Here is a 13,220-nt window from a genome sequence, read left to right as displayed (position 1 = left end):
CAGGCACACATGGGGCTTTCCAGACAGTGCAAAACCAGTGTTTATTCTGATTTCTTCCCGAGGCACCCGCGGTCATCAGGCTGCTTGCTTTTGTCCGGGCACGGCTGAGTCCCACAGCACCAGGTGGGTCTGGGGTGACCAAGGCACAGAGGTGAGTCTTGCATCAGGTGACACCGACTGTGGGGGGGTGTCCAAGCACCAGGAAGGAGGGGCCGCTGGCTACACCCAGGGGTGCAGGGATCCCTGAGGGACAAGGAGCTCCAGTGTGTACCCAGGGGTGCATGCTGACCCCAGGGCACATCCTGGGGCCAGGTCCTCGGGACACTCACAGCTCAAGGCAGCCCATCCATCACATCCTCCCAGGACCCCTTCCTCATGGGCCCTGTCATGGGCTCTCCAAGGCGAGTTACCACCAACCACACCAGGGTGTGGGCCTGCGTCAAGCCACCAGGGCCCACCACCCTCTGAGCTCCACGACCCCAGGGAGACAGTGCAGAGAAGGCAAGGCTCAGACAGAAAGAGGGAGGGGATTCTGCAGCCAAGGCTCTGGCCAGGCATGGAGGAGTGAGGGTGAGCTGCTGCCAGCACAGGCTCTGCCCAGGGAGACCTGGGTGGGGCTCGGAGTGGGGACCTGAGTGAGGACCTGGCATGCTGGCGGGAGAGGGGAGAGGCCCTGGCACGTCCCTGGGGTAACGGGCCCAGTGGAGAGCGTCGCCAGGTCACCAGGTCGGGAGTCGGCGTGCAGACCGAGCCAGTGAAGGGCTGATTTCCCAGGATGTGAAATTTCAGCAGCCACCTCCGCTTCGGGCTCTGGCCAAACCACATCTAGGCCTCGTTCCGGTACCGTAGGCGAGAGAACCGGTCCCTGACGGCCTGGTCACTGTCGGGGCCACCCTCAGCCAGGCGGACTACCTTGCTGCTCGGGATGAGGTCCCGCACCTTGTGTTTGGCCACAGAGACCAGGCCGGGTGGATCCGGGCTGGCCGGGCCCGTCAGGAGAATGTAGGCAGCGTGGCGGCTCGGCTCAAACAGAACCACTGTGGGGACATGGCCATCAGGTCCCGGGACCAGCCAGCACAGGCCTCCCATGGCTGGCGGCCCGGGCCCATGCGGGGCGCACTCACCCTGGCAGGTGACAATAGGGGTGGAGATGTTGGCCAGTTCCAGCAGGACTCCGGGCTGCGTGGGGTGGAACATGTACAGGTGGTGCCCGGCGGCTCCGGGCTCCTGCAGGGAGTGCAGCGGGGGCATGAGGCTGACCCTCCTGGACGCTCCTGACTGGGACCACACCCAGAGCTGTGTCCGCCGGCATCCCACAAAACACCCACCTCCCGCCCCCCTTCCCCACCTGACCCTGACCCTTCTCGGTTGTCTTCCAGCTGCCACCCCTCGCACCCACTTCCTCCCAGAAAGCCCAGAACCCCTTTTCCTGCCCACCCTGCATGGCTTCTATCTATCTGCACTCACCCAGCCACCGGCTCCACCCCATGCCACAAACCAGGACCCAAGACTGTACCGTCTGGTTGGCACCAGCCAGCTCGTGGAGGCCCCAGAAGAAGAAGGCAGAGCGGTGGTCTGCGGTGGGAAGGCTGGCGGACCGCGGGTCCCTGGGGAGGCCTGGGAGAGCCTGGCTCCACAGGACAGCCCCGGAGCTGAGGTCCAGGAGCAGGATCTGCAGAGGGAGGGGCAGCACAGGGTTGCGTCCCAGAGGGCGGCTCACCGAAGCCTCTGGTCCCCGCTCAGCCTATGGCTCAGACCAGCTTCCCTCAGCTACGGGCAAAGGTGAGACCCAGGAGCAAGTGCCGCAACCTGTCTCTCGGAGCCGGTCCCGTTCTCAATGACCATGGCTGGGGTGTCGGGTTTGTAGTAGCCGAGGATGGGTTTTCTGGAAGCAGAGTGGAGAGGAGGGCTCACACGGGCCTCTGAAGGAGACACCTGGGACAGGCTGCGGCTGCACCTGCACGGGCCGGAGCTTTGACGCCAGGGGGTCTCACTCTCCTCCCCAAGGGCAGGGTGGCACCAGGTGACAGGCGGTGGCCTCTGGCAGAAGCATACGGGCCTTGTCCCCAGGGCTGCCAGGGGTGGGGGTGGGGGGACACGCTGGGGTACCCAGCTCCCTGGAGAAGGACCCCATACCTCAGGACCTGGGCTGCACCGAGGGTCCACCTGGGCACCAGCTCCTGCCCGTCCAGCAGCACGCAGGCCTCGGAACTCACAAGAAGCAGGTCCTCACCCACCTTCCCCGGAACGTTCATCAGGTAGCGGACAGCTCCCGAGCTACATGGGCAGGAGGGACGGGATAGGGCCCCGGGTAGGGTTGGGGACGGGACCCTCCCCAGCAATGCCTGCCGGGCTGTTTCCCTCAGGCTCCCAGGGCTCAGCCTCATCTTTCTTACTTCTCCAGTTTCAAACTAAAAGGAAGGCCCTCACCAGATGCAGGGACCAGTGAGCCCGGGGGCGGGGGGGCCATCTTCTCCCACGTTTTTATTCGTCTTCTGTTTGCCGGTTTACTGAGTCTGAGCCCAGGACGACCTCAGACACCTGACACAAAGTAAGGGCCCTGTGCCCGCCCTACAGCTCCTCCTCGCGCCCGGGGCCCCGCGCACAGGCCCCCACACCCCCGACCTGTGCTCCTGCAGCCTGTGGGAGGTGGCGTTGAGCCTGCCCTCCCAGAGGGGGTCGCTCTTGAGCGAGCTCTCCCTCCCGGTGGCCTTCTCATACAGGCCCTTCACTGAGTGGCTGCAGAGGGAGGTGCCTGTGAACAAAGAAAAGCCTTGCGTCACCTGTCAGCGGGTGATGACTTCGAGTCCCTGGAACGACAGCGGGAGCCACCAGCCCCACACCTGCTTCCTCCCAGGTGCCAGCAGGCCCACGAGGGAGGCCGCCCTGGGGCAGCGGATGCCACGTACCGCAGGGGATGAGGACGTAGTGGGCACCTGCACTGGTGACATAGAGGATGGAGCCGCTGGTCCCGTCCACACCCAGGCTGCCCAGGGGGCCGACTTGCTGCCCGGTGCCGCCTGAATAGACGTAGCCGTTGACCTGCAGCACACGGAGGAGAAGGGGAGCAGGCCCACCCACTGGGTCGAACCTATAGTGTCTGATGCCAGGAGACGTGGGGCCGCCCGCACCATCCTCAGAGCTGTGCCCATGGCACCAGTGGGAAGCGCACTCTCTGCCACTCTTGGGGGGCCCAGAAGTGCCCGCTGGGTCTGCAGGCACCCGAGCTCGGGGCAGCGGGGGAGGCCAGTGGCTGGAACGAGAGCTGTACCTGGTTCTCCTCCTGGGTGAGGACCAGCAGGTCTGGGACCCCGTCAGCATCGATGTCAGGCACCTGGAGCAGAGGGCTCAGGACGGACACGTTCCCCCCGAAGCTGCTGGGATGGCTCCACAGGGTCTCCCCTAAAACCAAGCACAGGGCCCGTGTGCTGCCATGGAAAAAGACATGCGTGTGTAGCTGCCTGGTGCCCATAGGCACGTGTCAGCAGCATCACTTTGGGGCAGCACAGCCCCCTCCTTTCTTCTCATCCTGTTTCCAGTGTTTGGCTGACGCAGATCCTCCCCCTCAGATGGGCAGGGCCTGGCCTCCCTGCCGCCCACTGGGGTCACACATGCAGCCTCTGCCCCGTGCACAGGACGAGAATGAAAGTGCAGCCTTGTGGACGGACCCGGGGACTGAGGTCCTGACCTGACAGCATGTGACCCGAGTATGATCTGCCCACGCCCGTGTTTAGTCAGATTCTTCTCTTCTCAAAATATTTCCAGCTTGCTCTTTATTCTCCTCCCTACTCTTAAAACCACAACTTACAAAGGAAGTGCTGCTACCCCCAAACCTAGCATCAAGGCACAGAATTCCTTAGGGCTTCGGAAAAGGACCAGGGCCTGTTGCCTTAAGGCAGGTCTCGGGGCTCGAGCTAACCAGGCCCACACACCCCATCCCCGGGGCCTGCCCAATGAGCGGGCGTCAGCAATGCCCCCACCCCCTCCAGGTGCCATGCCGCAGGCACAGGCGGGACTTAGGAGGGGACGACAGTGAAGTGTGACTCCTCATGGGGCGTCCCCCTCCCACCCGTGCCTTCCTTCCTATCCAGCCACACCGCCCACAAGAGCCCGGGCTGACCCTCCTCAGAGCATCCTGGCATCGGACCCGTGTGCGGAGGCCTGGGGGACACGGGAAGCAGCCTACCTGTGACCGAGTCTACCGCAATGAAAGGGCCAGGTCTGCCGAGGATGATGCAGGCAGAAGACGCCCCGCTGCCCCTCGGCTGGGGGACACCGCACTCCACAAGGGCCCTGTTCTGGGCCACGGGCCTCTCCCAGAGGACGGTGCCGTTGGCCCCCGACACAGCGGCCACGAAGGTGCAGGGGGAGGAAAAGCCTGGAGGGAGAGACCCAGGTCTGCAGGGCTGAGCGTGCCGGCCTCGTGCTGTGGCCCTGCCCTGGGCTCTGTCCCTGGATCCCTGGTGTTGACCCCATGGGGTCAGCAGCCCAGTGAGAAGGTGAGTGACATGAAAGTTCCCAGAAATTCCACCAACTGCTTCCCCCAAAACCGAGAGGGCGAGGGGATTCCTCCTCCTGCAGGGAGCTCATTTTTTGGGTAAAAACAAAATTACCTTCATCAGCACAGGAGGGGCTGAAATTGCTTCTGCTGCTGTTGGTGTTTTTATAAAGAAAGAGAACATCCTGGATCCTGTCCTTGTTCACGTCTTCTGTGGCCAGAAAGTCATAGGCAACTGAAAAGGAAACCACCGGCTACTTTCCCAGGCCAGGCCTGACGCGCCCCACTCTGGGCGCCGTGGGGCTGAGTGCCAGGTGCAGCTGCCCACGGAGCAACCACAGGGAAGCGCTGCTTCCTCGTGGGCTGGCAGCCCCACACCCCTTCAGAGCAGCAGCAATTCTTCATCACTTGGGTGTCAGTTTTTAAGGACACCTGGGCATCACAAATGGACGTTCTGCACACCTTCTGCTCAGGGCCAAGTCCCTCCCCAATCAGACTGGGGTCTGGAGTCCACATGTCCACACTCACAGGGGCTACCTCTTCCTTCATTCAAGGACTCAAATGATAAACTACATGCTTTAAAATCAAACACCAAAGGAACAAAATGAGGCCCTTACCTCACTCCATATACAAAAATGAATTCAAAATGGATCAAAGACCTAAACTTAACAGCTGAAACTGTAAAACTCTTAGAAGAAAACATAGGGGTTGGTTTTGGCAATGATTTCTTGGATATGACACCAAAAGCACAGGCAGGAAAAGAAAAAAATAAATAAATTGTACTTCATCAAAGGACACCATCGAGGGAGTGAAAAGACAGACCACAGAAGGGGAGAAAATATTTGCAAACCATACCTCTGATAAGGGATTAATATCCAGAACATACAAAGAACTCCTACAACCCAACAACAAAAACAACCCAATTCAAAAATGGGCAAAAGACTTGAATAGATGTTTCTCCTAAGAAGATATACAAATAGTCCATAAACACATGAAAAGATGCTCAACATCACTAGTAATAAGGGAAATGCAGACCAAAACCATGAGGGGACCTCCCTGGTGGCGCAGTAGTTAAGAATCCGCATGCCAATGCAGGGGACACGAGTTCAATCCCTGGTCCGGGAAGATCCCACATGCCTCGGAGCAACTAAGCCTGTGTGCCACAACTACTGAGCCCGCGAGCCACAACTACTGAGCCCGTGTGCCCTGCAGCCTGTGCGCCACAAGTACTGAGCCCACGTGATGCAACTACCGAAGCCCAAATGCTCTGGGGCCTGCGTGCCGCAACTACTGAGCCCATGTGCTGCAACTACTGAAGCCCGCGCCCCTAGAACCGGTGCTCTACAACAAGAGAAGCCACCGCAATGAGAAGCCCACGCACCGCAACGAAAAGCAGCCACCACTCACAGCAACTAGAGAAAACCAGTGCACAGCAACGAAGACCCAACGCAGCCAAAAATAAAAATAAAATTATGAAAGCAGGGACTCAGACAGTTACTTGTACATGAATGTTCAAAGAAGCATTATTTACAACAGCCAAAAGGTGAAAATAACCCAAGTGTCCATGGATAGAAGAATGGATAAACAAAATGTGATCCATCCATACAATGGAGTATTATTCACCCATAAAAAGAAATGAAGTTCTGCAACACGCTACAACATGGATGAACCTCGAGGACATTATGCTCAGTGAAATTAGCCAGTCACAAAAAGACAGACAATTCCAGTTATGTGAGGTACTTAGAACAGGCATATTCTAGAGACTAAAGTGGAACAGAGGTTACCTGAGGGTGGACAGGAGGGCAGGATGGGAGCTGCTGTGTGTTGGGCACAGAATATCTGTTTGAGATGATAAAGGTTTTGAAAAGAGTGATGATGGTCAGTGCAGCGTTGTGAATGTGTGAATGCCACTTATTTGTTCACTTTAAAATGGCGATTTTTGGGTGATGTGTATTTTACCATAATTAAAAATAAAACTGAATACCAGACACAAGACTTCCAGAATCATGGAGTGAAGAGCTTGGCAAACAAATCCTCTCCTCCAAAAATAACAGTAAAATGAGGCAAAGTTGTCAAAAGCACCCATTTCAGGACACTGGAACCAGACTGAAGGCACACCTTAAATCGAGAAGCACTGATTTAAGAAACACTATTGAGCCGTGGGTTGGAACAGAGGACATCTGGGGCCTTTCACCTTGGGCTGCTCCCATGCTCACCCTCCATCAGCCAGGTACCACACTGGGTGAGATTAGAAAGCAGCAGCTTCCTGCCAGGGGGGCTGAAAACAGGAGTGATCTCCGGGGCAGACCAAGGGGAGGCCAACTTTGGAGCCAGCTCCAGGGTGAGATACACATAGGGAGATGGGCCAGAAAGTGAGACACCCTAGTTGGTTCTGATAAGACCCCACATATTCCGGGCAGTCTGAAGGCTTCACCCACCATCAAGAGAGACGAGAGAGGGCCCTTGCTCTCTCCACGTCTATGAGGACAAAGTCATCACCAGAAAAGAAAGCTGTGTTTGGGAATTCACTGAAGGCCCAGAGGTTAGAACTCCATGCTTCTACTGCAGGGGGCATGGGTTCGATCCCTGGTCATGGAACTAAGATCCCACAAGCCGTGTGGCATGGCCACAAAAATAAAATGGGGCTAATAATCTAAAAAAAGAAAGAATGAAAGAAGGAAAGAAAGGGAAGAAAGGGAGGGAGGGAAAGCTATGTTCAATATCCCTCACTAATACAGACACAAACTAGCAAACTGGACCCAGCAACCTGAAGAAGTGATGGTACGACATGATCTAGTGGGTTATACCTCAGGAACGCAAGGTTGATTTAACATCTGAAAATCAAGGTGATATGCCAGGTTCACAGAATAAAGGACAAAAACCACACAGTTGTCTGACAGAGAAAAAGCATTTGACAAAACCCAACACCTTTTCATTATAAAAACCCAAACAGATAAAGGGCATCTACAAAAAGCCTACAGCTATTAGCACACCTACTGCTGAAACATGTAATGTTTTATTCCCAAGATTAGGAGGAAGATACCTGCTCTCACCTCATCTGTTCGACATTGTACTGGAGATTCGAGCAATGAAATCAGGCAAGAAAAAGAAATAAAAGGGAAGGAAGAAGTAAAACCGTCTCTCTCTCGTTTTTTTTTGCATATTGCATGATTCTGTAGGTAGGAAATTCTAAATACACACATACACCCCTACTAGTCTAGTTAATGAGTTCAAGGCCACAATTTAAAAGGTCCATATAATAACAAGCAGTGTTTCTATAAACTACCAAAGGGGACTTGAAAATTAAATTCACACAACAATTCCTATCACAAGAGCATCAAAGAGAATATTCAGTGGTGGGGGAGGGGTGGATTGGGAGTTTGGGGTTAGCAGACACAAACTATTATGTATAGGATGGATAAACAACAAGGTCCTACTGCATAGTACAGGGAACTATATTCAATATCCTGGGATAAACCATAATGGAAAGAATATGAAAAAGAATATATATATGCACAACTGACTCATTTTGCTGCAAAGCAGAAATTAACACAACACTGTAAATCAACTATACTTCAATAAAATTAAAAAATATGCTTAGATAAAAGTACTCATAAAAAAAAAAGAGAACATTTTGGAATAAATTTAACAAAAGAAGTGCAGGACTTGCCCACTGAACACTGTAAAACACTGTAAAACTCCCTACACGGGGAATGCAAGGTTGGATACTGTTATGATGCAACTCTACCCAAACTAATTTATAGATTCTACACAATTTCTGTTAAAACCCAAGAAGCCTTTTTTACAGAAATTGACAAGCTGCTCCTAAAATTTTATAAAAATGCCAAGGACCCAAAGAGCCAAAACAATGTTGAGGAGAAATAAAGGAATAGAGTTGGAAGACTTCCGTCTGTGGAGCTGTGGAAATCAAGACGATGCGGCACTGGTGTAAGGACGCAGAAGGACAGAACACAACTGATGGTTGAATGCGTTTCAGCAAAGGCGCCAGGCCACTCAGTGGGGGAAGGACCACGTTCCCGACACTGTCGACATGCACCCCTCCCACCCCCAGACTCATGGGAGCTCTGCAGCATCAGTGCCGAGAGCAGGGAGGTGCCCTTGTGCCTCTGAGACGGTCCTGCTGGGAGGGAGGCATGTGTGACCATTTCTAGAAATCCTGCCACTTGCTTCCACCAAACACTCTACACAAAAAAACAACCTCGAAATGGATCACAGACCTAAACGGCAGAGTGAGAACTCCAAAGCTTCTCAAAGAAAAAACAGGAGAAAATCTTCATGACCTTACATTAGGCAGAGAGTTCTTAGACACCAAAAGCACAACCCATGCTAAAAAAAATGGTACGTTTGACTTCATCAAAAGTTGAAACTTTTGTGCTTCAGCAGACAGACACACTATAGAAAATAAAAAGACAAGCCCCAGATGGGTCACAAATATTCACAAATCACATATGTGATGAAAGACTTGTACCTGGAACATATAAAGAACTTAAAAATTTTTTATTGACATACAGTTGATTTACAATGTTGCGTTAAAAGAACTTTTATAACTCAATAATAAAACAATTATATTTTTAAGTGAGCGGAAGATTTGAATAGACAATTACCAAAGATGACGTAAGAATGGCTAATAACCCACGTGAACATCATTAGTCACCAGGGAAACGCAGACTATAAACGCAGTTAGGTACCACTTCACACCCACTAGGAAGGCTACACTAAAAAAGACAAGAGATTTCCCTGGTGGTGCAGTGGTTAAGAATCCACCTGCCAATGCAGGGGACATGGGTTCAAGCCCTGGTCCGGGAGGATCCCACATGCCGCGGAGCAGCTGGGCCCGTGCACCACAACTACTGAAACCTGCACGCCTGGAGCCCGTGCTCCACAACAAGAGAAGCCACCGCAATGAGAAGCCTGTGATTGCGGCGAGGAGTGGCCCTCGCTCACTGCAACTAGAGAAAGCCCTTGTGCAGCAACAAAGACCCAATGCAGCCAAAAACAAACAAACAAATTAATTAATTTAAAAAAAAAGATAATGACAAGTGTTGGCTAGGATGTGGAGAAGCCAGAATCCTCTCCCACACAGCCAGTGGGGACATGAAACGGTGCAGCTTCTGGGGAAGGCCTGGCAGTGACAGGAGTCAAACACAAACTTACCACGAGGTTCAAGAGTTCTGCTCCTGGCAACCTACCCAAGAGAAATAAGACATATGTCCACACAAAGATTTGTACACAAATATTCACAGCAGTGTTACTCATTAACAGTCAAAAACTGAAAACGATGCAAACATTCACCAACTGGTCAATGGATGAATACTCTGGTCTGTCCACACAAAGGAACACACTACCACATGGATGAACTCATGTAAGTGAGAGAGGCCAAAGATGCATCTTACATGATTTCATTTACATGAAACGTCCAGGAACAGCAAGTGTATAGAGATGGGAAGCCCACTGGCAGCTCCAGGGCTGAAGTCGGGGCTGGGGCCTGCGGGCAAGGAATCGTGTAGAGATGATGGATGTGCTAAACACTGGATTGTGGCGACAGCTGCACAGGTGCTCAAGTCTCTTTTTTTTTTTAAACAAGTTTATTTTATTTTATTATTTTTTTAAATAATAGTTCTTTAATTAATTAATTTATTTATTTAGTTTTGGCTGCGTCGGGTCTTAGTTGCGGCACGTGGGCTCTCAGTAGCTGTGGCTCGTGGGCTTAGTTGTCCCGCGGCATGTGGGATCTTAGTTCCCTGATCAGGGATTGAACCCGCGTCCCCTGGCATTGTAAGGCAGATTCTTTACCACTGAACCACCAGGGAAGTCCCAGTGCTCAAGTCTTAAACTGACTAAGAATCATCGAATCGTATACTCAAAGCAAGTGAATATTATGATAATAAATTATATCTCAATTAAGCTGCCAAAAATAAACACAAACATGTATTACTTCACCCTCTCAAAATTAGGCACCAAATTCTGAACAAAATTGACCGTCAGTGGGGCTTAAACAAGAAATTCCCCTTATTCCACCAGAGAGGGCTTCAAGTCTGTGCAAAGAAACATTGCGAGGCTGTCAGCACCCACGCCCGCTGATACGGGCACAACTCCCAACAGGCAGGGAAGTGCCCAGAGGAAAGCTGACTCAGCAGCTTCCATAAGGCCAAGATTTTACGAGAGAGAAATCAAGTGTGCTCAACTGCGGTGGGGCGGACTGGAAACTCGGCTGGAGCACGTCAGGGAGACCCAGCCACAAATCTGCTGCCTGGTTTTCACATTTAGATCAGTCTTCGCTACATCTATTCTGCCAGTTGCTCTGTTTTACTATGTTTTTTTAATTCAGAAAAGTAACCAAATGGGCCACTTTCCTTTCCTGACCCCCCGCCCGTCCTTCCTGAGGACGCTCCTGTTTCCATGAGAGGCGGCCCCCGGCCCCCAGACTCCAGGGGACCCGGGGATACTCAGCGCCCCTGCCCCACAAGCCGCCCGCACCTGCTGCCTTGTAATCGATCCTCCACACCCCCTGTGACGCCAGCCGGTCTGGACATGGGATGATGAAGGAAACCACGAACACCACGAAAAGGCAGACAAACAGCGAAAGAAAAAAGGCCACCGTCCGGCACCGGGAGAGGCGGGACTGCGGGGGCGGCTTCACGCTGGTTTCCTTTCCCGCTGGGTTTCCCAGATGTTCCTGCACCTTCCTGTTCTCATTCTTCAGGGGGTGGATCTCGGCTTCTAAGTCCTTGCTGTCCGTCATCGTGTGCACACCCCCAAGCTCACCTCTTGGCCACTGTGGTGGCGACACAGGAGAGGTGGTCAGGAGCCCCAGGGGCGGCTGTGACCGCGGCCCATCAGCCCAAGAAGGGGTGTCACAGACTCCACTGGAGAAGGCCTCAAACTCAGAAGGGCAGTGGGCGCACAGAGGCAGCACGCAGGACGGGTTTCCCTCTACGCTCTGCAGCTCCTGCCTGCTGACCCGGGCAGGCCGGCCGGGCTAGACTACGGCAGAGCATGCATTAAACATTAACTATTAACTGAGGCACCTCTGACCGGCCTCCCAACCCAAGTCGGGGTCAGCCCCCCAGGGAGGGGGCTGTACTTACTCACCGGGTGACCCCAGCGAGCTGCAAGGTCTGACCGCACCTGTGTCCTTCCCTGTGAAAGGAAAACAACAGTGTTTACAAGACTCTGAGGGTTAAAGCAGTAAATGCACAGAAGCACTTATAACAGCATCTGACACAGTGAGCACTCACTCAAGCTAATTATTATTGGTAACAAGATAAAGTCACGCCGGGGCTGGGGGGGTTGGGGGGGGATGCGGGACGACCTCCCTCCTTCCTGCCCCTCCTGCTGGCAGCACTGGGCGTGTCGGGGAGGAAACCCAGGGCGGCCACCTCGGAAAATAAGACGGAAAACACTTCTGAAGTTGAACCACAGACAGAGTGGGCCTGACGGCTGGAAACCTTCATCACCAAGCTTTGTGCTCTTCACCGTGCGAGAAAGAAACAAACTTCTGCCTGGCGTAAGGCAAGGTATTTGTTATTTTGGTCCTTTTTAAACAGCCAAACCAGTGTCCTAACTAACACAAATTATATTGAGAGGGTGCAAGGGATCAAAGGGTCTGAGTGGGTTATAAGCCTCATCTACATGAGAGGGAGGCTGTGCCAGTGGTTAAAACCAGGACAGCGGGAAGGGCTCCCTCTGGGAAGGGGTGGGTTAGGGAGGCAGGAAGAGACAACAGAATGCTGGTTTTCTCTATAAACGTTTTACCTTCTGACTTTAACTGTTTTTCTCTATTATTTAATAAAAATAATTCACTTAAAAGCCTGTGTACACAGCCACTAGAGCAGCTTTGGTAATAAAATGTAAAATGGCAGGGGTGGGTGAGGAGGTAGAGACCCTGGGAAACACAGTCGTGCACAGCGGTGAGGAGGAAGCACGGCAGCCGCTGTGGAAACGGCCTGGCGGTTCCTCAGACGATCAAATACGGGGCAACTGTCCGACCCAGCAGCTCCACTCCTAGGTGTTTTTCCAGGAGACCCGAGAACAGGGACTTACACAAATGCTCTGAGCTTCACTGTTCTGAATAACCCCACTATCCATCAACAGGTGATGGATAAACAGAATGGGGTCTGCCCACACTGTGGACTATTACACAGCCATGAAAAGGAGTGAAGCTCTGACACAGGCGATAGCATGGACAAACCTCAAAAACATGACGCTTGGTGAGATTATACAGACACAGAAGGTCACGTATCGTACGACTCCATTTATATGAAATGTCCAGAACAGGCAGATCCCTGGAGGCAGAACGTAGATAAGTGGTTGCCAGGGGCTGGGGGAGGGGGCTGGGGGGAGTGCTAATAGGTGAGCCTTCCTTCTGGGATGGTAACAATGGCTGCAAAACCCAACGCGTGTACTAAATGTCAGTAATGGTAAAGTTCATGTTGTGTGTATGTTACAATTTAAAAAGAAAACCAAACAAATCTCTGTGCCTCCCCCTAGTGCTGAGACATGAGTTTTAACATCCTGCAGTCAGAAAAGGTGAGCCTGTCAAGGTAATGAGCTGGACACAGGAAATCAAACAAGGACTCATGACCAGGGGCCTCCTCAAGCCCAAGCATCTTACGCGTGGGGCGGGAGGTGGGGGCCCGTCTGGGAGGGATGGGAAAGAGCCGGCAGCAGAGCCTGGATCTACCTGGCGCATCCAGCCTCT

At 53.0% G+C, this 13,220-nt stretch overlaps 1 protein-coding gene and 1 long non-coding RNA gene across 5 annotated transcripts in view; both read right to left on the bottom strand.

Annotated features, from left to right (window-relative positions):
* Positions 1–22: 22 nt before the first annotated feature.
* The window catches only part of FAM234A (family with sequence similarity 234 member A), a 31,266-nt gene continuing 18,068 nt past the window's right edge, over positions 23–13,220 (bottom strand). For 2 of the 4 annotated variants that reach the window (XM_004270378.4, XM_033429342.2), the window contains exons 2-13: positions 11,612–11,659; positions 10,997–11,294; positions 4,614–4,733; positions 4,187–4,378; positions 3,272–3,402; positions 2,910–3,042; positions 2,626–2,755; positions 2,137–2,277; positions 1,810–1,885; positions 1,517–1,672; positions 1,125–1,227; positions 23–1,037 (exon numbers count right to left, since the gene is read on the bottom strand). In XM_004270378.4, coding sequence (XP_004270426.1) covers positions 826–1,037; positions 1,125–1,227; positions 1,517–1,672; positions 1,810–1,885; positions 2,137–2,277; positions 2,626–2,755; positions 2,910–3,042; positions 3,272–3,402; positions 4,187–4,378; positions 4,614–4,733; positions 10,997–11,261 — 1,659 coding nt within the window. In that variant the 5' untranslated portion in view covers positions 11,262–11,294; positions 11,612–11,659 and the 3' untranslated portion in view covers positions 23–825. Of the gene's footprint in view, positions 1,038–1,124; positions 1,228–1,516; positions 1,673–1,809; positions 1,886–2,136; positions 2,278–2,625; positions 2,756–2,909; positions 3,043–3,271; positions 3,403–4,186; positions 4,379–4,613; positions 4,734–10,996; positions 11,295–11,607; positions 11,660–12,710; positions 12,736–13,220 lie in introns of those variants that run through there. The other 2 variants (XM_033429343.2, XM_033429344.2) reach the window with 2 other exon arrangements.
* LOC125961478 (uncharacterized) lies at positions 6,927–9,663 on the bottom strand. The gene is made up of 2 exons (XR_007472230.1): positions 8,905–9,663; positions 6,927–8,845 (listed from the first exon to the last, which is right to left on the bottom strand). It is a non-coding gene; the product is annotated as an uncharacterized LOC125961478 (long non-coding RNA).

This window comes from Orcinus orca, chromosome 16, assembly GCF_937001465.1.
Source record: "Orcinus orca chromosome 16, mOrcOrc1.1, whole genome shotgun sequence".
Taxonomy (NCBI): domain Eukaryota; kingdom Metazoa; phylum Chordata; class Mammalia; order Artiodactyla; family Delphinidae; genus Orcinus; species Orcinus orca.
This window is presented reverse-complemented; position numbering and strand designations above follow the sequence as displayed.